Source organism: Nerophis ophidion, linkage group LG24 (assembly GCF_033978795.1).
Source record: "Nerophis ophidion isolate RoL-2023_Sa linkage group LG24, RoL_Noph_v1.0, whole genome shotgun sequence".
In the NCBI taxonomy this organism is placed as follows: domain Eukaryota; kingdom Metazoa; phylum Chordata; class Actinopteri; order Syngnathiformes; family Syngnathidae; genus Nerophis; species Nerophis ophidion.
In genome coordinates, this window is record NC_084634.1 from 22,985,979 (window position 1) to 23,009,862 (window position 23,884).

The 23,884-nt window shown below is 39.9% G+C and overlaps 1 protein-coding gene across 1 annotated transcript in view; it reads left to right on the top strand.

Moving 5' to 3' along the window:
* The window catches only part of foxo3b (forkhead box O3b), a 132,157-nt gene that overhangs the window by 722 nt on the left and 107,551 nt on the right, over window positions 1-23,884 (top strand). Inside the window, 1 exon segment of the mRNA XM_061885949.1 lies at window positions 1-254. This exon segment is cut by the window's left edge and continues 409 nt beyond it. Within this exon segment, the coding sequence (XP_061741933.1) occupies window positions 1-254 (254 nt within the window).

The window sequence follows — 23,884 nt, forward strand, 5'->3', positions numbered from 1 at the left end:
CGCGTTCCGCGCACTCTCCCTCGGCCGCCTCCGGCGCGCTCACCCCCAGCGGCTTGGCCGTCCAGCAGACCCCGAGGAAGGCGTCGTCTCGCCGGAACGCCTGGGGGAACCTCTCCTACGCCGACCTCATCACCAAGGCCATCGACAGCGCCCCGGACAAGAGACTGACGCTGTCGCAGATTTACGAGTGGATGGTGAGATCCATCCCCTACTTTAAGGACAAAGGAGACAGCAACAGCTCTGCAGGATGGAAGGTAAGAGACTCACACACACTACATACAAACACACACACACTCACACTCACCCAGCACCCCCTCCTTCCTCCAGCAAAACAAAAACAAAAAGCATGTGGCGTGTACACACAACACTGTCATCGGGGTCTCCTTCCAAGATGATGGAAATTACACACCCCTGAAAATATGCATATATTGTTAGAATAATGCATCAAGTAGCATTATTTTGCTGCTGTCATATACTCTAGTCCAGTGTTTTTCAACCACACTAGTGTACCGTGAAACAGTCTGGTGTGCCGTGGGAGATTATGTAATTTAACCTCATTTGGTCAAAAATATTTTTTTGCAAACCAGTATTTATGTTCCGCAAATGTGTCGGTGCTGTCTACAGCTCGGCAGAGCGAGCGTGTAATACATGGGTGTCAAACTCTGGCCCGCGGGCCAAATCTGGCCCGCCGTGTAATTTAATTTGGCCCTTGAGGCAATATCAATTTAGCATTAGAGCTGGCCCGCCGGTGTTATACAGCGTCGGTGCCGCTGTAACACCGCATTCACCGCTAATACTCATACTTGCCAACCCTCCTAATTTTCCCGGTAGACTCCCGAAGTTCAGTTGCCCTCCCAAAAATCTCCCGGGGCAACCATTCTCCCGAATTTCTACCGATTTCCACCTGGACAACTATATTGGGGGCGTGCATTTAAGGCACTGCCTTTAGCGTCCTCTACAACCTGTCGTCACGTCCGCTTTTCCTCCATACTAACAGCGTGTCACATAATATTTGTGGCTTTTACACACACACGCACGCACAAGTGAATGCAGGCATACTTGGTCAACAGCCATACAGGTCACACTGAGGGTGGCCGTATAAACAACTTTAGCTCTGTTACAAATATGCGCCACGCTCTGAACCCACACCAAACAGGAATGACAAACACATTCCGGGTGAACATCCGCACCGTAACACAACAGAACAAATACCCAGTAGCCCTTGCAGCACTAACCCTTCCGGGAAACTTCCAGCAAACTGACCAATAATTAACGTTTTATTCATGCATTTTCTCTTGCTACTTAAAGGCTTGAATGTTTGGTTCATTCATTATTGTTATTTTATTTTCAAATGTATTATTAGCCTGTTGATATTTACCTCAGAAGATTGCAAATAGAAAAAAAGGCATTACATTTTTCTTTAAATTTTGTTTGATATGCCATTGATATTTTTTGAATTATTATTATTATTATTTGATACTGGATTTTGCATGTCACTAAAGTTATATAAGCTTTGCTTGTTCAATATTTAATGCAAAACTTGTTTGGGTCCCTATTAAAAGGTTAATTGTTCAACCTTGGCCCACGGCTTTGTTCTGTTGAAAATGTTGGCCCACTCTGTATTTGAGTTTGACACCCCTAGTGTAATACATAGCTAATTGCTTTGTAGATGTTGGAAACAGCGGGACGCATTGTGCAGGTAAAAAGGTGTCTAATCCTTGAAGCAAAAATAAACAAAAGGTGAGTGACCCTAAGAAAAGGCATTGAAGCTTAGAGGCCTACTGAAACCCACTACTACAGACCACGCAGTCGGATAGTTTATATATCGATGATGAAATATTAACATTGCAACAAATGCCAATACGGCATTTTTACTTTACTAAATTGTAATTTTAAATTTCCCGCCAAGTGTCCTGTTGAAAACGTCACGGAATGATGACGTATACGCGTGACGTCACGGACTGTTAGGAAATATTAGCGCTGCGCACACACACAGCTAAAAGTCGTCTGCTTTAACCGCATAATTACACAGTATTTTGGACATCTGTGTTGCAGAATCTTTTGCAATTTGTTCAATTAATAATGGAGAAGTCAAAGTAGAACGATGGAGTTGGGAAGCTTTAGCCTTTAGCCACACAAACACCTGGTGATTCCTTGTTTAAAATTCCCGGAGGTGAAACTTTACTATGGATCAGAGCGGTCAAGCGAACATGGATCCGGACCAAATGTCAACCAGCAGGTTTGCGGTGAGAAAATTTGTGGTAAAAAGTCGCCTCTTACCGGTGATCAACTGAGCTTGTGCTGTCCGTACAGCTGCCGTCGACTTTCATCTGACACTGGCCTCAAGACACCCGTGGATACACCCTTCCGACTATCAGGTACTATTTAACTCACTAAAACACTAGCAACACAATAGAAAAATAAGGGATTTCTCAGAATTATTCTAGTAAATGTGTCTAAAAACATCTGAATCCGTCCCAATGCAATGGCATTTTTTTTCCCCTTTTTTTTTTTGTAGTCCGTCGCTATCAATATCCTCAAACACGAATCTTTCATCCTCGTTTAGATTAATGGGGAAATTGTCATTTTCTCGGTCCGATTAGCTCTTTTTGTTGGAGGCTCCCATTAAAAACAATGTGAGGATGTGAGGAGTCATCAACGGGTGACGTCATCGTCTGCGACTTCCGGTAAAGGCAGGGCTTTTCTGTTAGCGACCAAAAGTTGCGAACTTTATCGTCGATATTATCTACTAAATCCTTTCAGCAAAAATATGGCAATATCGCGAAATGATCAAGTATGACACATAGAATGGACCTGCTATCCCCGTTTAAATAAGAACATCTCATTTCAGTAGGCCTTTAAGGAAGGCGATGCAGAACTAAGCTATAACCGAACTGGCTGCAAAGTAAACGATAACAGAATGCCGGACGACAGCAAAGACTTACTGTGGAGCAGAGACAGGGTCCACAAGGTACATCTGTACATGACATGACAATCACCAATGTCCCCACAAAGAAGGATAAAAACAACTGAAATATTCTTGATTGCTAAAACAAAGTAGATGCGGGAAATATCGCTCAAAGGAAGTCATGAAACTGCTGTAGGAAAATACTAAAAAAAGAGAAAAAGCCACCAAAAAAGGAGCGTAAGACAATAACTAAAATGGCAAAAAACTCAAAATAAGTCATTTTATTTTAATCTTCTATTTTTTTTCTCCCATTCCCCCCCCCCACTTGTATACCTGTATCTCACCTTTTTTGTAAGGGGCGCTGGAAGCCGGCAGACCCTTCAGCGATCCTGTTCTGTCTCCCTGTAATGTTTGTCTAATCTTGAATGGGATTGTGCTGAAAATTTTAATTTTCCTGAAGGAACTTTCCTGAAGGAATAAATAAAGTACTATCTAATCTAATCTAATCTAATCTAATCCATCTAATCTAAGGGCATGATGTGACAGGTGGTGACAGTACACCTACTTTGAACAAGAGCTCAAAGTAGATGGATTGATGGATTAAAGTCATATCCAACATCTGTGACAACGACTTTTTACTGTCAACTGAGTTTCGTTGTTTCATGATTTCTGCTGGTAGTGTGCCTCTGCATTCTTTCTACGCAAAAAAATGTGCCTTGGCTCGAAAAAGGTTGAAAAACACTGCTCTAGTCCAGTGTTTTTCAACCCCACTAATGTACGGTGAGATATTGTTTGGTGTGCTGTGGGACATTATGTATTTCTGCCGTTGATGTCTAATGTTGAATCCACAATGTTGGTTGGGAAATGACCAAATTTCAATGGTCAAACCAACGTCAAAACCTGACATTAAAAAATGTTTCAACATTGTATTTGTGTTGTAGAATATTGGTTGGAAATATGACCAAAATTCAATGGTCAAATCAACGTCACAACCTGACATTGAATAATAATCATCAAAAAGCATGTTGTTTCCATATTGTATTTATGTTGTAGAATATTGCTTGGAAAAATGACCAAACTGTGGCGGTTCACTGTTGAATTATGTGGCATCCCACATTAGAGCTATTGTACGGGCCACTTAAATTGATGTGGCCTGTCCACAATAAAGTAAAATGGCGGACTACATAAGTTGATATGGTTGGCCACGATAAAATGATGTGGCGGACCACTTTGGAATTACATGACGGGGCAAATCAAAATGTAGTGGCAGACCACATTAAAGGCCTACTGAAATGAGATTTTCTTATTCAAACGGGGATAGCAGGTCCATTCTATGTGTCATACTTGATCATTTCGCGACATTGCCATATTTTTGCTGAAAGGATTTAGTAGAGAACATCGACGATAAAGTTCGCAACTTTTGGTCGCTAATAAAAAAGCCTTGCCTTTACCGGAAGTAGCGGACGATGGGCGCGTGACGTCACGGGTTGTGGGGCTCCTCACATTCTCACATTGTTTATTAACATAGGCTCCAGCAGCAAGAGCTATTCGGACTGAGAAAGGGACAATTTCCCCACTATTTTTAGCGAGGATGAAAGATTTGTGGATGAGGAAAGTCAGAGTGAAGCACAAAAAAAAAGAAAAAGAAAAGGCGACGGCTCCAGGTGGCAGCATTGGGACCGTTTCAGATGTAATTAGACACATTTACTAGGATAATTCTGGAAAATCCCTTATCTGCTTATTGTTTTAATAGTGTTTTAGTGAGATTGTAAAGTCATACCTGAAAGTCGGATGGCTGCGGTGAACGCCAGTGTCTCTGAGAGGAGCCAAGATCACAGCTGCCTTTTTGAGCTGCAGGAGGAGGTCGGATAATCCGCTTGACCGCTCTGTGTTAAAGCTTCACAACAAACAAAGAAACACCGGCTGTATTTCGATGCGAAAGGCAGCTGCAATCCACCGCTTTCCACCAACAGCATTATTCTTTATAGTCGTCTCCATTATTATTTTGAACAAATTGTAAAAGATTCAGCAACACAGATGTCCAAATTACTGTGTAATTATGCAACGAAAAGAGACGACTTTTAGCAGTGTGTGTGGTGCTGGGCTAATATGTCAGCTACAACCCGAGACGTCACAAACACGCGTCATCATTCCGCAACGTTTTCAACAAGAAACTCTGCGGGAAATTTAAAATTGCAATTTAGTAAACTAAAAAGGCTGTATTGGCATGTGTTGCAATGTTAATATTTCATCATTGATATATAAACTATCAGACTGTGTGGTCGGTAGTAGTGGGTTTCATTAGACCTTTAAATGATTGGGCCCCCGGGCCTTGAATTTGACTCCTATTGGTACGCGAAAAAATAAATTCATTAAAGCCCTAGTGTTTTTTTCCCTACATTGAAACAATGTTACAGTTCAAACTGTGTGCCAAAAAATGGAAAATATTGTTAAATAAAAAAATCTGTCTTGTTTTTAATGAATACTTTGGGAGCCACTGCACTCAAGCTTTAAATTAGGCATTAATAGAATTTTTGCATTGGTGCAAGACTGCATCATATTAACCTCCTAGTTCAGGGGTCGGCAACCCAAAATGTTGAAAGATCAAAAAAATTAAATCTGTCTCGAGCCACAAAAAATTAAAAGCCTTATATAAGTTTTATAATGAATACAACACATGATGTAAGTGTCTATATTAGCTATATTGGCGTACTATCAACGGCAAATATTCGTTGACAGAAATGTTTAACCTTAATTTTTCTTCTACACATTTTTGCAACATTGGAAAATATTAGTAAAATGGAGGCTTCTCACAGGATGAGATAACTCCTGGAAATTACTGGCTCAGAATGGCCAAAAGTATAAATGTGTGTGTCCAAGTTTAAGGAAAAGACAGGCTGTCTTCTTCTAATGGATTTATTACAATCTTTGAAAGCTGGGTAACGTTTGCTGCGGTCTGGAACAACATGGCACACAAACAACAATGAGAAATTTAGCCAATATTACATACAGTTAATGTGTCCTGAGACATGCAAATATATATATTAAATACACAGAGGACATAAGTAAAGGAAATTAAATGAGCTCAAATATACCTATAAACAAGGCATAATAATGCAAAATGTACATACAGCTAGGCTAATTAGCATGTTAACATCAATTAGCTTGACCAAACATGCCTGATAAGCACTCCAGAAAATCAATAAAAATCAACAAAGCTCCCCTTTGTGCATACACGCACAGCATAAAAGGTTTGGTGGACAAAATAAGACAAAGAAGGTGTGGCATAAATCACGTCTTTCTGTGGCAGCGTCGGAGAAAGTTATACATGTAAACAACCTACGATGAGTTCAAGGATCGCTGAAATTTGTAGGACAAAATGGTGCTTGCAAATCCTCTCATCAGCGAAGCATTTTTAACATAAACAGTGGGATTTCTAACAATTAGGAAGATTTGTGTCATGTTTGTCCTCCCACAGAAAATATATTAAAACAAGTGAATTATATTTATAATTTGGGGCAATACGGCTCGGTTGGTAGAATGGCCGTTCCAGCAACTTGAGGGTTCCAGGTTCGATCCCCTCTTCCGCCATCCTAGTCACTGCCGTTGTGTCCTTGGGCAAGACACTTTACCCACCTGCTCCCAGTACCACCCATAGTGGTATAAAAGCAAATTAGATGTTGGGTTTCACTATGTAAAAGCTACGGGTGTAACAGTACGTGTATTTGTATTGAACCGATTCGGTATGGGGGTTTCGGTCCGGTTCGGTGCTGTACCGAACGAGTTTCCACACGAACATATTAAGTATGCTATGCTAAAGTCTTAACAAGCTGCTCCGCTCCGTTCTGCCTGTGTCTCCCACACAGCACCTAGCATTGTCCCACCCACACAACCATCTGATTGGTTACACGCAAAGCTGTAACAGCCAATCAGCAGTGTGTATTCAGAGCCAATCAGCAGTGCGTATTCAGAGCGCATGTGTGTATGTGTGTGCGTGTGTTACGACAGCAAAGCCCTGTCTCTGTTATTTCACTTTACCTTTTTCTGTGTTGATTGAGCTGTGTTGAGGCAGCAAAAAAGGACATGATGTTAAATGAAGAGTTTCTGTCTGTGATAGTTGATATAATAATGTAAGTGCATCATAAAGCCTACATGAACTCCATGGTGTTCAGGGAGGAATAGTCTCCTATTGCTATTGTACTCTTTTTTCAGCTATATTTACATGAATCATTAGTAATGTAGCAGCCTAGTTTTGAATGGCAGGGTTCCTGCTGTCACATGTGGATACAAATATAACATTTAAATAATAAAAATCAACTACAGGCTTCCCAAATGCTGTAATAAATTAAAGGCCTACTGAAACCCACTACTACCCACCACGCAGTCTGATAGTTTGTATATCAATGATGAAATATTAACATTGCAACACACGCCAATGCGGCCTTTTTAGTTTACTAAATCACAATTTAAAATTTCCCGTGGGTTTCCGACCCCCGTATGATGCAATGCATTCTAAAAAGGTAACAATAACCTTAGTTTCAGTATCTTTCAACCGTGCCTAATGTTGTGGCTGGCGATGACGTGAGTGCAGAGCTTCTTTGTTCCTCTCCTCTGCGAGCCATGTGCATGACAGTCCTCACAGCCTGGAGTTAGGGAATAAAAAGAAAAAAAATGGCGAGGGAGACAGAGACGTTGTAACCGGTTTGTCTGGAAACGCAACAGCTTATATGGTGCCGCACGACGCCAGTTTGTGACGTCATAATCCTTAAATGAGACAAGGGCGGAAATGTAAACAAAATTACCGCATAGGATGGCAAAGAGGTCATTAAAGTACAGTTTTATGTACATATGTACACATGTTTACCGTTTGGTATGTAAACCTTGACGGGGAACTGCCGGCCTCTTTTTGTCAGGTAAGCATGGGGGTGTGGGGTAGGGATTATTACATAACTGGGCTGCGGGGAACCTTTCAGTGTAAAGCTGCTTTTAAAGGCAGGGATCGTCCCGGCCCCGCCCCTTTTTAAAGTCATAAGCAAAAACGAGGCACAGAAGGTCAGGGGGGGAGTGTGTGTGTGTGTGTGTGTGTGGTGGTGGTGGTGGTGGTGGTGGTGGGGGGGGGGGGGGGGTTATTAACACCCCGTATAGGCTGGGGGAGCATTCCCACGGGCAATGTGGGCTTCTCAAGTTGTGCTATGTGATCTGGCAATGACTGATGTGTGTGCGTGTGCGTGTGCGTGTGTGTGTGTGTGTGTGTGTGTGTAGCGCCACTGAGTGAAAGCCAGGTTCACTGTCACTCCTGGAATTTCAGGTATGGGGGGGTTTAGTGTTGCGCGTGGTCTGTCCGTAAATCCTGGCAGACTTTGTTGTTGTTGTTGTTACGACATCATCACTGATAAGTGAAGACTAGAGATGTCCGATATTTCGATATTGTCCAACTCTTAATTACCGATTCCGATATCAACCGATACCGATATATAAAGTTGTGGCATTAACACATTACTATGCCTAATTTTGTTGTGATGCATTAAACAATGTAACAAGGTTTTCCAAAATAAATCAACTCAAGTTATGGAAAAAAATGCCAACATGGCACTGCCATATTTATTGTAGTCACAAAAGTGCATTATTTTTTTCAACATGCCTCAAAACTGCAGCTTGGAATTTTGGGACATGCTCTACCTGAGAGAGCATGTGGAGGTTAAGTTGCGGGGCGGGGTTTTGGGGTAGGGGTGTGTATTGTAGCGTCCCGGAAGAGTTAGTGCTGCAAGGGATGCTGCGTATTTGTTCTGTTGTGTTACAGTGCGATGTTCTCCCGAAATGTGTTTGTCATTCTTGTTTGGTGTGGGTTCACAGTGTGGCGCATATTTGTAACAGTGTTAAAGTTGTTTATACGGCCACTCTCAGTGTGACCTGTCTGGCTGTTGACCAAGTATGCCTTGCATTCACTTGTGTGATGGGGTGGCACGCAAAGGCAGTGCCTTTAAGGTTTATTGGCGCTCTGTACTTCTCCCCACGTCCGTGTACCACTCCGTACAGCTGCGTTTTTAAAAAGTCATACATTTTACTTTTTGAAACCATCCATCCATACATTTTCTACCGCTTGTCCCTTTTGGGGTCGCGGGGGGTGCTGGAACCTATCTCAGCTGCATTCGGACGGAAGGCGGGGTACACCCATACCGAAAATTTCCGATAATACATTTTAAAGCATTTATCGGCCGATAATATCGGCAGTCCGATATTATCGGACATTTCTAGTGAAGACGAATCCCATGTTGTAGTATTTTTTTTTTCAAAAGTGTTAGCGCTTACGTGATAGCGTGTTGTAGCTTTAATGCTATTGAACCCAGAAAGAGTGGGGCTCCAAAAAGCGCTGTTTTGCATCCTTCGCCTCCACCAGGAGGTTATGTAATAGTGAGCTAGTTAGCAACTAGCTAATTAGCAACAGAACAAGACAAGTTATGGTTGATTTTCACCAAACTTTCAGGAAATGTCTGAAATGGGACAAAAAACAACAAGCGTTTGGGCCTGATCCGGATATTTAACTTTTATTTATGTTTCTGCGTGTGTGTGTATGCTAGTGGCTCCACCTCCACCCACAGAGACAAAGAGAGTGGTTAACTGGTAACAGGGTTAATTCTGTTTGTTTTTTTAAATTTCGTTAAAGATAGCTTGAAAAGTTATGGCTGGAATTTCACCGAACTGTCACGTTTACGTTACGAGCCTCAACTTCTGTGTGTGTGTCTATGCCAGCATCCCCCCCCCTTCCACCGCAGGGACAAAGAGAGTGGACGATTGACAAGAGGGTTCATTCGTTTTCTTTCTATAGATCGCTCAAAAAGTTAAGGGTGGATTTTAATCCAACTTTTATGTTATTTTACAAGTGTTAACGTGTGTGTGTGTGTGTGTGTATGCTAGGATCCTCGCCTCCCACCGTAGAGACAAAAAGAGTGGATGATTGACAAGAGGGTTCACTCGTTTTCTTTCTATAGATAGTTCAAAAAGTTAAAGGCCGATTTTAATCAAACTTTTACGTTATGTTACAAGTGTTAAGTTCTGTGTGTGAGTTTATGCTAGCATTCCTGCCTCCCACCGTAGAGACAAAGAGAGCGGACGATTGACAAGAGGGTTTAACTCGTTTTCTTTCTATAGATAGCTCAAAAAGTTAAGAGTACATTTTAATCAAACTTTTACTTTTTGTTACAAGTGTTAACTCCTGTGTGTGTGTGTATATGCTAGCATCCCCGCCTCCCACCGCAGAGACAAAGAAAGTGGATGATTGACTAGAGCAGGGGTAGGGAACCTGTGGCTCTAGAGCCAGATGTGGCTCTTTTGAAAACTGCATCTGGCTCTCAGATAAATCTTAGCTAACATTGCTTAACCCAATAAGTAAGGAATAATTTTGCTGGTAATCACAGTGTTAAAAATAAACTTCAAAATATAAAACATTCTCATGCATTTTAATTTATCCATCCATTTCCTACCGCACCTGTTCAAGAAGTTACATTATTGGCAAGAAGTATTTTATTTATTATTGGTTAGCTTCAGAATAAAAATGTTATTAAAAATAATAGGACACTTATTGTACTCTAAAAATGTTATCAATTAAAAATGCATGCATTTAGTTGTATTCGGTGTTAAAAAATATTATATGGCTCTCCCGGGAATACATTTTAAAATCTTTGGCTTTCATGGCTCCCTCAGCCAAAAAGGTTCCCGACCCCTGGACTAGAGGGTTCACTCTTTTTTTTCTATGATAGTTCAAAAAGTTTAGGGCAGATTTCATTCAAACTTTTACGTTATGTTACAAGTGTTAACGTTTGTGTGCGTGTGTGTGTATGTGTGTGTGTGTGCTATCATCCCCGCCTCCTCCCGCAGAGCCAAAGAGAGTCGATGATTGACAAGAGGGTTCACTCGTTTTCTTTCTATAGATAGCTCAAAAAGTTTAGGCAGGATTTTAGTCAAACTTTTACGTTATGTTACAAGTGTGAACTTTTGTGTGTGTGTGTGCATATATGCTAGCATTCCCACCTCCTACCGCAGAGACAAAGAGAGTCGTTGATTGACAAGAGGGTTCACTCCGTTTCTTTCTATTGATAGCTCAAAATGTTTAGGGAGGATTTTAGTCAAACTTTTACGTTATGTTACAAGTGTTAACTTTTGTGTGTGTGTGTGTGTTTATATATGCTAGCAGTCTCACCTCCTCCCGCAGAGACAAAGAGAGTCGTTGATTCACAAGAGGGTTCACCTCATTTCTTTCTATTGATAGCTCGAAAAGTTAAGGGCGGATTTTCATCAAACTTTCACAAAATATTTAAAATGGGATAAGGATTTACTACGTTGTTACGTTTAATTTACGAGGCCCAACTTCTTTGTGTATGTGTGTGTGTGGGTGTGCGCTAGCGCCCACACACACAGGGAGAAAAGAGGGTTTATCCCGTTTCCTTCAATCCTCCATTGTTTGTTCAAAAAGTTCCAGTCTTGTTTACTGTCTGGATTCAGGACTTTTTGGATGTAGGCTCTGGCGAGGGTTTGCCTTCCCTCAGTGCTTTTCAGTTTGGTATATACACACTGTTGCTATGGGCAACATAACAAATCCCCTGCATCACATTGTTTTGATTGTTGTCCGCCAACGCTAGCAACGCCAGCGCAGCTTTTGAACGGCAGCGCTAACGATACGTTTTAACAGCGACATCATGCTAAGTTAGCCTTTTTGCTGAGGAAATGATGACACTACTTGCTAAACTCCAGGATTTATTTTAAGACGTGTAGCGAAGCCTCTTTTCTTTCTTTTTTCACGCAACTTTTGTAAAGTGTCGGGCTCATCAATTCCTCACACACGTAACAAACTTTCCGAGCACAAGTTACGATCCTTTGACTCAGCAGAGCTCTCATTTCACCCTTGAAGACTGTAAAGTTTGAGTGTGCACAATCAGGTTGGTGCACATGCAGACTTTCTCATGACGTTTTTCTGAGCAAAACCCAGTCGTCCCGCTTGGTTTCTCTCCCAGGTTCCACCATACGTCACTCCGCTCCATATCTCTGTCCGTTGAGCATTAACCCCTGCAAAAGTAGGTTATGGCAAGCCAGCACAACACAAATAAATATTTGACTGCGCCACTTAGTGTATTCTCTGCATATTTAGCTGGTTGCTTATTGCAACACTGGTGGGCATTTTTGTCCAGTTTGAAGGTTTTGTCAGAAATGTCCAAACAAAATAAATGGTGCCATAAAAGTTTGATAATAAGGTTGCTTGAATCAAATTAAAAATTGTCTAACGGCTAACCTTGCATGAACAGTTTATGCAACACGGCCATGGTAACATCATAGGAGTTTGCTTTTAAGGATGATGGAAGAAAGGTAAAAAATACACAATCTATCGAGGACGAGGTTCGGGAACCTTTTTGGCTGAGAGAGCCAAGAAGCCAAATATTTTAAAATGTATTTCCGCAAGAGCCATATAATTTTTTTTAACACTGAAAACAACTAAAGGCGTGCATTTTTAAAGGCCTACTGAAACCCACTACTACCGACCACGCAGTCTGATAGTTTATATATCAATGATGAAATATTAACATTGCAACACATGCCAATACGGCCTTTTTAGTTTACTAAATTGCAGTTTTAAATTTCCTGCGGGTTTCTTGTTGAAAACGCAGTGGAATGATGACGCGTACGCGTGACGTCACGGACTGTCATAAGATATTAGCGCTGCACCACTCGCGGCTAAAAGTCGTCTACTTTAACCGCATAATTACACAGTATTTTGGAAATCTGTGTTGCTGAGTCTTTTGCAATTTGTTCATTTAATAATGGAGACTATAAAGAATAATGCGGTTGGTGGAAAGCGGTGGATTGCAGCTGTCTTTAGCACTGAGACACAGCCGGTGTTTCTTTGTTTGTTGTGAAGCGGGGCGGTCAAGCGAACATGTTTTTTCTACGTCAACCTGCATGTTTTTGGATGGGGAAATTGTGATATATATATCTTACTGGAGAATTCAGTGGATTATTCGTCGTCCTGGAGCAGCTGTCAAAAAAGGCAGCTGTGAGCTTGGCTCCTCGGCTTCTCTCTGAAACACTGCGTACTCACCGCAGCCATCCGACCTCGAGGTATGTCTTACAATCTTTAAAATCTCACTAAAACACTATTAAAACAATAAGCAGATAAGGGATCTTCCAGAATTATCCTAGTAAATGTGTCTAATTACATCTGAAACGATCACACTGCCGCCACCTGGATCCGTCGCTTTTTCTTTCTTTTTTTTTATTTTTCTTTTCTTTTTTTTTTGTGCTTCAGTCTAACTTTCCTCATCCACAAATCTTTCATCCTCACTCAAATTAATGGGGAAATCGTCGCTTTCTTGGTCCGAATAGCTCTTGCTGCTGGAGGCTCACATTATAAACAATGTGAGGATGTGAGGAGCCCTGACACCGGTGACGTCACGCGCACATCGTCTGCTACTTCTGGTAAAGGAAAGGCTTTTTTAGTAACGACCAAAAGTTGAGTCCTTTATCGTGGATGTTCTCTACTAAATCCTTTCAGCAAAAATAGGGCAATATCGCGAAATGATCAAGTATGACACATAGAATGGACCTGCTATCCCCGTTTAAATAAGAAAATCTCATTTCAGTAGGCTTTTAAAGGGCCCCTGGTAACAGTGAATATTCATTTATTTATTTGAATTAGGTCAATGCATATTCATCAACACAGAGCAACAAAGTAAATATGCCGGAGTTAGGACAGTAGCTCATTTTCATCTGTTGTCCATATACAAACGTATAAAAGCCTTTTTACACAATTTGCTTGAGAAACCTATTTTAAATATTGTACTTTTTACAAACACAGTGATGGATAACTTCCTCTGGAATCGTAACTTAAGGTGACACGCAGAAGTTTTTCAAATTGATGACCCAGAAAACTGCTTATCACATTTTTTTCCATGAGCATATGTAAGAGTGGGGACCATAAGAAATTGCATGCGGTGCATTTTTCAAAAGAAAACAACACATTCATACAGAAGAGCTTTATTTACAGCCTAGTGCAGTGGTTCTCAAATGGGGGTACGCGTACCCCTGGGGGTACTTGAAAGTATGCCAAGGGGTACGTGAGATTTTTTTTAAATAATCTAAAAATAGCAAAAATTCAAAAATCCTTTATAAATATATTTATTGAATAATACTTCAACAAAATATGAATGTAAGTTCATAAACTGTGAAAAGAAATGGAACAATGCAATATTCAGTGTTGACAGCTAGATTTTTTGTGGACATGTTCCATAAATATTGATGTGAAAGATTTTTTTTTTCTGAAGAAATGTTTAGAATTAAGTTCATGAATCCAGATGGATCTCTATTACAATCCCCAAAGAGGGCACTTTAAGTTAATGATTACTTCTATCTGTAGAAATCATTATTTATAATTGAATCACTTGTTTATTTTTTAACAAGTTTTTATTTTTAGTTATTATTATATCTTTTTTTCCCAAATACTTTAAGAAAGACCACTACAAATGAGCAATATTTTGTTAAACAATTTAATAAATCAGAAACTGTAAAAAGGTTGAGAACCACTGTGTTAAGCCACTTAAATGATGTGGCGGGCCATTTTAAATAATGTAGCGGACAATTTAAATAATGTGATGGGCCACATTAAATGATGTAGCGGATCAATAAAATGATGTTGTAGATCAATTAAATGATGTGGCGGGCCACTTAAAATATATTGCGGGTCTTGTCAAATGATATTGCGGGCCAATTAAATGATTTGTTAAGCCATTTAATAAAAAAAAAAAAGCTGCTGCCTGACCAGGGCTCAGAAAATCTGTAAAGACTCCTTCCACCCCCACCAAGGACTGTTTTCACTGCTGGACTCTAGAAAGAGGTTCCGCAGCCTCCGAAGCAGAACCTCCAGGTTCTGTAACAGCTTCTTCCCACAGGCCGTAAGACTCTTGAACGCATCATAATTCAATTATCCCCTCGACTCCTCCCAAAATGGATTAACTCGCTGGAATAAAAAAGACAATATAACATACATCCATAAATGTGGACGCTTGTGAAAAAGTGCAATATATTTATCTGTACAGTAATCTATGTATTTATTTATATATATATCTATTTATTTTATATACATATATTTATATATTATTTATATATATTTATTTAATTATATATGCACGTTATTGCTTTTTTTTTATCCTGCACTACCATGAGCTTATGTAACGAAATTTCGTTCTCATCTGTGCTGTAAAGTTCAAATTTGAATGACAATAAAAAGGAAGTAAAAAAAAAAAATTCTAAAAAAATTTAAATGATGTAGCGGACCAATTAAATGATGTGGCGGGCTACATTAAATGATGTAGCAGACCAATTAAATGACGTGGAGAGCCACTTTAAATGATGTAGCGGACCAATTAAATGATGTGGCGGGCCACATATACTGTGTGATATTCCGGGCTAATCAAAAAAGATGTAACGGGAGGCTTATATGATATTGTAGGCCAATTAAATGAGAAGGCGGGCCACTTTAAATTATATGGGGTGCCAGATTGGGTTTTGAGTTTGACACTTGTGCACTAAAGGAAACTTAACAGATTTCATATTTTGCATTGAAGTGAATAGGGACAGGTTATATGATTATTTACAAACATATTCTTGCCACGTTTGTATCGCATTTGTTGACACATTTTTGTAAAAAAAACACAACTTAAAAAAATATATTTAGAGGGGTTCACTTAGGTATGTTAATACCATCTTTAAAAAGTCAAAACCTAATTAAGGTTTTTAAATGTGGTTTTAAAAAGCTGGTTTTAACGAAATTCATCTAATTAGTTTTGTGTGAGGAGGGAACGTCGGGTTTAGGTCAGGCTCTTGTGTAGGCGGTGCACCGCCTCTGCTTGTTGCGACAGTTTGGTATTGGATAGGATTGTTGTTCTTCAGAGATGTAAACGCAGGAAAGCCTTGCTGTCCTCCATTGTTGTTGTTTCTTGGCATGTCTCTCGGCGGGGGGTGTAGTTATTAGCACTATTTTATGGTGGTAGACAGCAAAATCGAGTAAAGCCCTGAGTGGTCCTGAAATTGTTAAAACGTTTTAAGTTACTTTTCATAGTAACAAACAAGCAATGCAGATGTTGAATGTTAAAATGTTAAGCAAATGTTTTTACATGACTTAAAACCCACTTTTTAATGGGCTTTTATTTTGTTTATTCTATTTTATTGATTTGTCTTGACTCATTATGGTGTTTGGATTTTCTGGATTGATTTCAATATTTCATCCATTGTTATTTGAAATGCTTTCAATGGAATGCCTTTTTATTGTGTTTGTATGTACTGCACTCCAGAACCATTTTGTTTGCCAATTGTGCTTTTATAAATCAAGTGGATTTTGGATGTTTTCACCCTGCCACTGACTGCATTCACTGCATATTTCCAGGCTTGGAAAAGTCATCTTTTTTTTTTTTTTTTTAAAATAGCACAGCCGTTTTTTTGTTTGTTTGTTTTTTCCGTTTTTTTCCTCTTTTCACCCCAAGTGGAGTTCTGTCCAAGAGGGGCAGATCCAGTCTGGAGCTGCTGAAATGTGTGCTAAGAGAGAAGCGTTAGGGGGAAGGGGGGCTGGATCTCAAAATAGCACTTGTAAACGCGCCTGAAACACTCTCGTTGTGTTTGTATGAAAGTGTGTGTGTCTTTAATCAGAAGATTAGCTGCACCTGTGTGTATTTATGTACGTGCACAAGTGTGTGTGTTTGTGTGTGTGAGAGAGTATTCCTGGCTGAGGTGAACTTTGTGATCTGGGGTTACTGAACTCCGCTGTAACTGGCTGCCTTTTCCCAGCAGCTGCCCATCACAGGCCAAGACCGAGTTATGACACACACACACACACACACACACACTCTTCTATCCTCCACGTCAACTTTACGAGGCTCTAACGGCGCTACGCGCCCACATTAGGACGACACGCCGCACCCCCTCGCTTTCTAACAACTCCCGACAGCTGAGCTTGCTCCGCGTGTTTTGAACCTTGGCACAGTTCCCCGTGCAGGCAGGCGGACATGTACAGACGCATACACCGCGCTCAACTGGTCATGTTCAGACTTATCACCAAAGGTTTCATGACTTTAACCCTTCAGGGTTCACGGCCAAGTGATGATGTCACGTTGCAAAGACCATGGAGACATATAGAATTTCTATAGATGTCATGTTGGACAGCAGTCATTTGGACGGTTGTTTGAGGTGTTCCTCATGGCTCCCCCTTTTACATTTGTTTTTACAAAGTGATATACAGTCTGTAACTGAGGTGTTGCTGTAGCTTGTTTTTCTCGGATGCTGTCAGTAGTCATCTGTTGGACTTCTTTAGTTGTGCTAGTAAGGGTATGGGCGGAATGGCCTAAACCAGGGGTGTGTGTGTGTGTGTGTGTGTGTGTGTATATATATATATATATATATATATATATATATATATATATATATATATATATATATATATGTATGTATGTGTGTGTATACATATATATATATATATATATGTATATATGCGTATATATATGTATATATGTGTGTATATACAGTATATATATGTGTGTATATATGTGTGTGTATATATGTATGTACATATGTGTGCATATATATATATGCTTGTGTGTGTGTGTGTGTATATATATACATATATATATATATATGTATATATATGTATATGTGTGTGTGTCTATATATATATATATATATATATATATATATATATATATATATATATATATATATATACATATATGGATATATATATTCCCCGCTCGCCCGAAACTACGGTGCGAGCGCGATGATGTCACGTTATCAATGGGAACATGCATTTTTAGAGCATATTATTTGGCTGAGCGGCTAGGAGACACCAGGAATAACAAGCAGTAGGAAATGGATTTGAAAGGACAGATTTAAAAAAATAATAATGAAAAAAAACTTTTTATTTTTGTTTGTTTTAATTTTGGGACATCCACGTACCCGATTTTAGACGTTGGCGGGCCAGATTTGGCCAAAGTTTAGGGACCCCTGGCCTAAACTCTGAATTCTGACATGTTTTTTTGGCATGTAAATGATATTGGAACCATTTTAACATGAGTTACAAAGCCTTCTAATTTAGTTCCAGACATATGCCAGGGTTTCCCCTAATGTCATTGAATATGGCGTGCCACCACGGCATTTTCCACACCTTGAAAATAAGGGTTTTTGTTTTATTTGAAAACAAATTAAGGTAATACGATATATTGAACCCCTCAGATAAAAACATACAGAGTCTGACGCTATTTTTAACTTTTATTACCAAGCCTATCAAAACAATTAGCACAATTCCAACAATTATTTCGTCTCTGTGCTTCCCCTAACACACAACAATATTTGCTCATTCTCCGCCAATCACCTTTCAGGCATGGACGGTGTGTTTGCAAACATGGGCAAAACTGATGTCATATCTAAACCACACCAACATAAAACATTATCACCGACTGGTTGTTACAGTATGTATTGATATTGATATGTATAGCTTATTCTTTTCACCTTATTGACAAGTGATGTACAGAAACTCGACCACAGGAAAAAGACTTTCATCACTGAAAACCGCACTGTCGAAACCGGATGTAAACAAAACGCACGCCATTGTCTGGAGCATTGTCAGCATGTCTGTGATGTGGACGTAACTTAAATTTTTCCCAGATATCTACAGAATGTGCAAATATTAAGAGGAAAGTGGCGGCTTTTAATCAGAGAAAGTCCAACTGGAGCAACAAAGCATTTTGAATTATAATTATAATCAAACTAAAATGGCGGTGTAACAATTTAAATGAAAAATGCACTCCTTTCGTTTTTGCCCTTAAAGTCCAGGGACTTATTTCCCAAGTGTAATAACAATAACAAAAACAACAAATTGTATATTTTTGTTGTTAAAAAATACTGATCCAACCACTGCTGCATCGACCTGATACTATGCTACCTGGTATCATTACTGTCGATGAAATATATCAGGCTTGCGGTGGGTAGTGTGGCATGTTTAGCTATTATTTGTATGGAAAGTTGTTTATTTGCCGCCATGGAGGAGAGGATTGCCGATTTCAAAGTGGCTTTGCACTGTGGAGGGACGTTAGCTGCCAGCAAGAATGCTACATTGCATCACAAATGCTGCCAAATTTGCAGACACAGCTAGAGTGCGTCATCAACATACATCATCACGATATAACAATAGTTTTAAAAGCTCTATTGTTTTCACATTGAATATCATTTGTATGGAATGTAGAGGAATCGTTCTACAGCATACATAATACGAGTAAAAGTGAAAGTAGCTTTCTGGACATGTGGCCCCCAAAACAATTAAATTGTTGAATATGCCTGCTGTAAAGCATCTCGTGGGAGGTGAAAAAAACACCTGGAAGGGGGAAAAAAATGCTTAATTTAAAAGGTCTCGCTTTGATAGTGTGGACACTGTTCCATGGAGGGAGGGACATTAACAAGCTTTTTCTCTGGAAATGGTGTAATACAAGTGCCCTCTGGCTGTGATTCCCAATGGAGTGGTTTGTGAGGGTGTATGAGGCCAATATGGATGGGGGGGTGGTGGGGTTACTGGGTTATGGGAACCCACCAGCTCCAGGCACCCCCTCCAAAGGACTGAATAGTGTCACCCAGCGCAGTCAGCCTCTAGGCTCTGTTCTGGTTCCATTTGCAATCAATGGGCACAGTGGACTTTTATATCACACAACTATGCACCATGTCCCAAAGGATGGGGGTGGGGGGTTCAATCCTATTCCAGCTGACTTTTAGAGCAAAGGGGGAGAGGGGTGGGGGATACACACCATTTGCAGATCACCAGTCAATCACAGGACTGATACACAGTGACAGAGAACCATTTAGAACTTTGTCAAAGGGATTGAAAACAGTGTAACGCACTACTTTGTAAACAACTTAGTGACACTGAACACTAAAGATGCATACGCTGTAGTTAAAGCTGGGGTGTTTACAAAATCCAAAGCCAGTGAAGTTGGCACGTTGTGTAAATGGTAAATAAAAACAGAATACAATGATTTGCAAGTCCTTTTTAACTTATATTGAATTGAATAGACGGCAAAGACAAGATATTTAATGTTCGAACTGGAGAACTTTATTTTTGCAAATATTAGCTCATTTACAATTTGATGCCTGCAATGCTCATCAAACACTTATTTGGAACAACCAAACAGGTGAACAGGCTAATTGGTAACAGGTGGGTGCCATGATTGGGTATAAAAGCAGCTTCAATGAAATGCTCAGTCATTCACAAACAAGGATGGGGCGAGGGTCATCACTTTGTGAACAAATGCGTGAGCAAACTGTCCGACGGTTTAAGAACAACATTTCTCAACCAGCTACTGCAAGGAATTTATGGATTTCACCTTCTACGGTCCGTAATATCATCAAAAGGTTCAGGGAATCTGGAGAAATCACTGCACGTAAGCTGCAAGTCCATGACTTTCGATCCCACAGGCGTGACTGCATCTAAAAGCGACATCACTGTGTAAAGGATATCACCACATGAGCTCAGGAACACTTCAGAAAACCACCGTCAGTAACTACAGTTGGTTGCTATGTATAAAAGTGCAACTTAAAACTCTGCAATGCAAAGCGAAAGTTATTTATCAACAACACCAAGAAATGCTGCTAGCTTCACTGGGCCCGATGCAAAGTGGAAAAGTGTTCTCTGATATGACGAGCAGGTCACGTTCCCAGACATGTCGAACTATCTGGCGGTGCTCCAGGCGACATTCTACACAGCAAAACGGATAAACACTTGAAAAAGCATGGCGATCTACAACTTTTTTGTAAGTGGCTGGGTCAAAGAAATTGGTATCAAGTAGGGCAGCGCAATATAGTGAATATACTCGATATATTGCAGGTTTTTCTCTGTGCGATATAGAAAATGACTATATCGTGATATTTGAGTATACGTTGTCACCCAGTTGCTTTTCGCTGCGGGCATTACACTGCAGGCTTTTCTCTCTCTTTTTTGTCTCTTCTTCTCACAGAGACATAAAACAAGCGCAACTTGTTACATACATCACATACTGTCGTGCATGCAAAGTCATACGCCCTCCCGGAGCAGACAGGTAGCGGCATGGGTAACGTTAGCTTTGATGCTAGCAGAGTGGTGTGAGTGGTGATACGAGAGAGAGAAGGTGCGAATCTGGTAAAAAATGAAGGAAGAAGAATTATTTCCGAAAAAACAGCACGGGGTCCACCGTCTGGCGGTGTTTTGGCTTCAAGTGGGAAGATGTTGACCAGACAACCTTAATATGACAAAGATGTGGCAAAAGCGTTGCTACAAAAAATAGCATTACTGCTAATTTGTAGCATCATTTGAAAAGTCACCAGCTAGGGAATGAAGAGTGCTTGAACTCTGCATGTCAACATCTCCGGCCGGTACCACATCAAACAAAATGCCCAAGCAACTATTTCCACATTAACACCGTATGAAAAAAATAGTCAACAACAGAAAGAGATAACCCCCGCAGGAACTTACCACATAACGAAGGGATTACACTATTTGATTTCCTATTATGCAGCTCATTTTTATTTGACAGTTATTGAAATATCTTGTGTGACATCATGCACAAAAGTGCACTTTATTTGTTTTAAACTATTGTAGTTGCGTTATGTACAAAAAGTGCACTTTAATTAAGTGTTGTTTTGATATGTCATCTTAGTGACATCATGCACAAAAGTGCACTTAAAAAAAAAAACTATTGTAGTGGCGTTCTGTACAAAAAGTGCACTTTAGTGTTGTTTTCATATGTCATCTTAGTGACATCATGCACAAAAGTGCACTAATAGCTTGTTTTAAAATGTCTCTGACAATCTTGCACTTTTTGTTTTGAAATGACATGAATGTTTGTGCCACTGCTTAATAACTGTTTAATAAATACAGTTTTGGTCAATTGACTTAGTTGTGATTTCCATCTCTGCATAAAAGTTTAAAAGTAGCATATATTAATGCAGTATGAACACGAATGTTTTAATGTAGACACATAGAATCGTCATACTGCTGTGATTATATGCATCAAGTGTTCATTCAAGGCTAAGCCAAAATATCGAAATGTATATCGTGTATCGTAGCATGGCTTAGAAATATTGAGATATTAATAAAAGGCCATATCGCCCAGCCCTACTATCAAAACTTTCCCGGATATATCATGCATCGTTTTTGCTCGGGTGAGGTTGCATTTCTTTTCAAGATCGTTTTGTAAAATCTTGCACTCTTTCGCTCTTCTTGCTTACCTGTCGAAGCACTCTGAAGAAACTTTAATCCTTTTCGTGATTGGAATGGTTCCAACTGCCTAAAACAATGCAAGCATAGGGCATTTCGAGAAAGGCAAAATTCCACCCGGTGAATACATCCAATTACATGTTTGTCTCGCCCTGGTTCACGATTACTTTTAAAACTGATTATGTGGAAAAAAGTTATATAAAATAAATATTGCCGGACTTCCCTTCTCTTCCATAGCTCTTTTAGCATTTCCTCAGGCATCTTGAGGAATACATCAGTAGAAGAGGACACAAAATAAAATTCTAACTTTTTTTTCCTGTAGTTTTTGAGTGCCGGATCTGCTCTTTTTTTCTTCAAAATATTTATCTCCATGTTCATTTACTGTTAATATTTGCCTACTTTCTCTGGTAATATGTTCCATCTAAACTTCTTTTAAATATAATAATTGTTTTTCTGTTGTTTGGATACTTTTTAGTTTTGGATGATACCACAAATTTGGGTGTCAATCCGATACCAAGTAGTTACAGGATCATTCATTGGTCATATTCAAAGTTTTCATTTGTTCAGGGACATAATTTTTGAGTTTATAAACATAATTCACATTAAAACAAGATTTTGTGATACTACAAATCATTGATGTAATCATGGTAGTCTCAACAAGATACGCTCCTGTACTTGGTATCATTACAGGGATGTAAGGTGTAGAACCACCAATGACATTTGTTTACATTTTGAAGCCGGTGTGTAGTGAATCATGTTTAGCTACGGTATTAGAAACGTACTTTATTTGTCACCATGGAGGCGAGGATTAGTGATTTAAAAGTAGCTAAAACACTGCAGACTTTGCCTGGACTTTAGCCACGAGCTAGCTAGCCATGTCTTAAAGCGTCTCTTCTTGAGGGCGTTTCAGTGTTATAACTTCACCTTTATCATTAGTTTTCAAGCCAAAATGCGTCCGTTCTATCTTTCCTGTCTACACACTGTGTCTGCTTGTAAGTAGTCTGTGATTGTGCACTGCCGAACATGCTCATTCTGCTCGTAAACCAGCAATGTCATGACCTGACAACAACGGTGGGACGGAGGGTGGAAGACCGGTATTTTTTGGAGGTGGTAGAGTACCGAATTTGATTCATAAGTATTGCGGTACTATACCAATACCGGTATACCGTACAACCCTAGTTCATGGTAAACAATATGAGAGGAGAGTAACCAACATTTTAAACCACAAGCAGAGGTAGATAAAACTGCATGAGAATTTGAATGCCAATGTTTTTTTTAACCCCTAATTGGAGACCCCCAAGGTTATTTGCTTATGTCGAGTCTTTCGGGAACTTTATCAAGCGCATAAGCCTGAAAAACCAAAACACTGCCTACATATTATTAATTGGAATAAAATGTCCCGATGAAACAGTACAGACTTCCCTCTCGGCAGCGTTCAAAGACGCCTCTCAATTATTCAGTGCGCTCAGGAGGAATTCAGAACGGCGTATTAATTTTTAAGAGCTTTTCTTGGCTAAAGGCGCTCCTTTTCGCAGCGTCTGCCCTCCTCGTACGCTTCCCATGCCTCATTATTTCCCTGCCTGTGCCCTCATTTGTCTGCATGCAAACTGCTGTGTTGAGCATGAAAAACAATCCTGAGACGCCGCTTGTCTTCTCTGCTACTCTTTGCTAATTAATCCACACTATACTTTTTTTTTAATCAGCTGGAG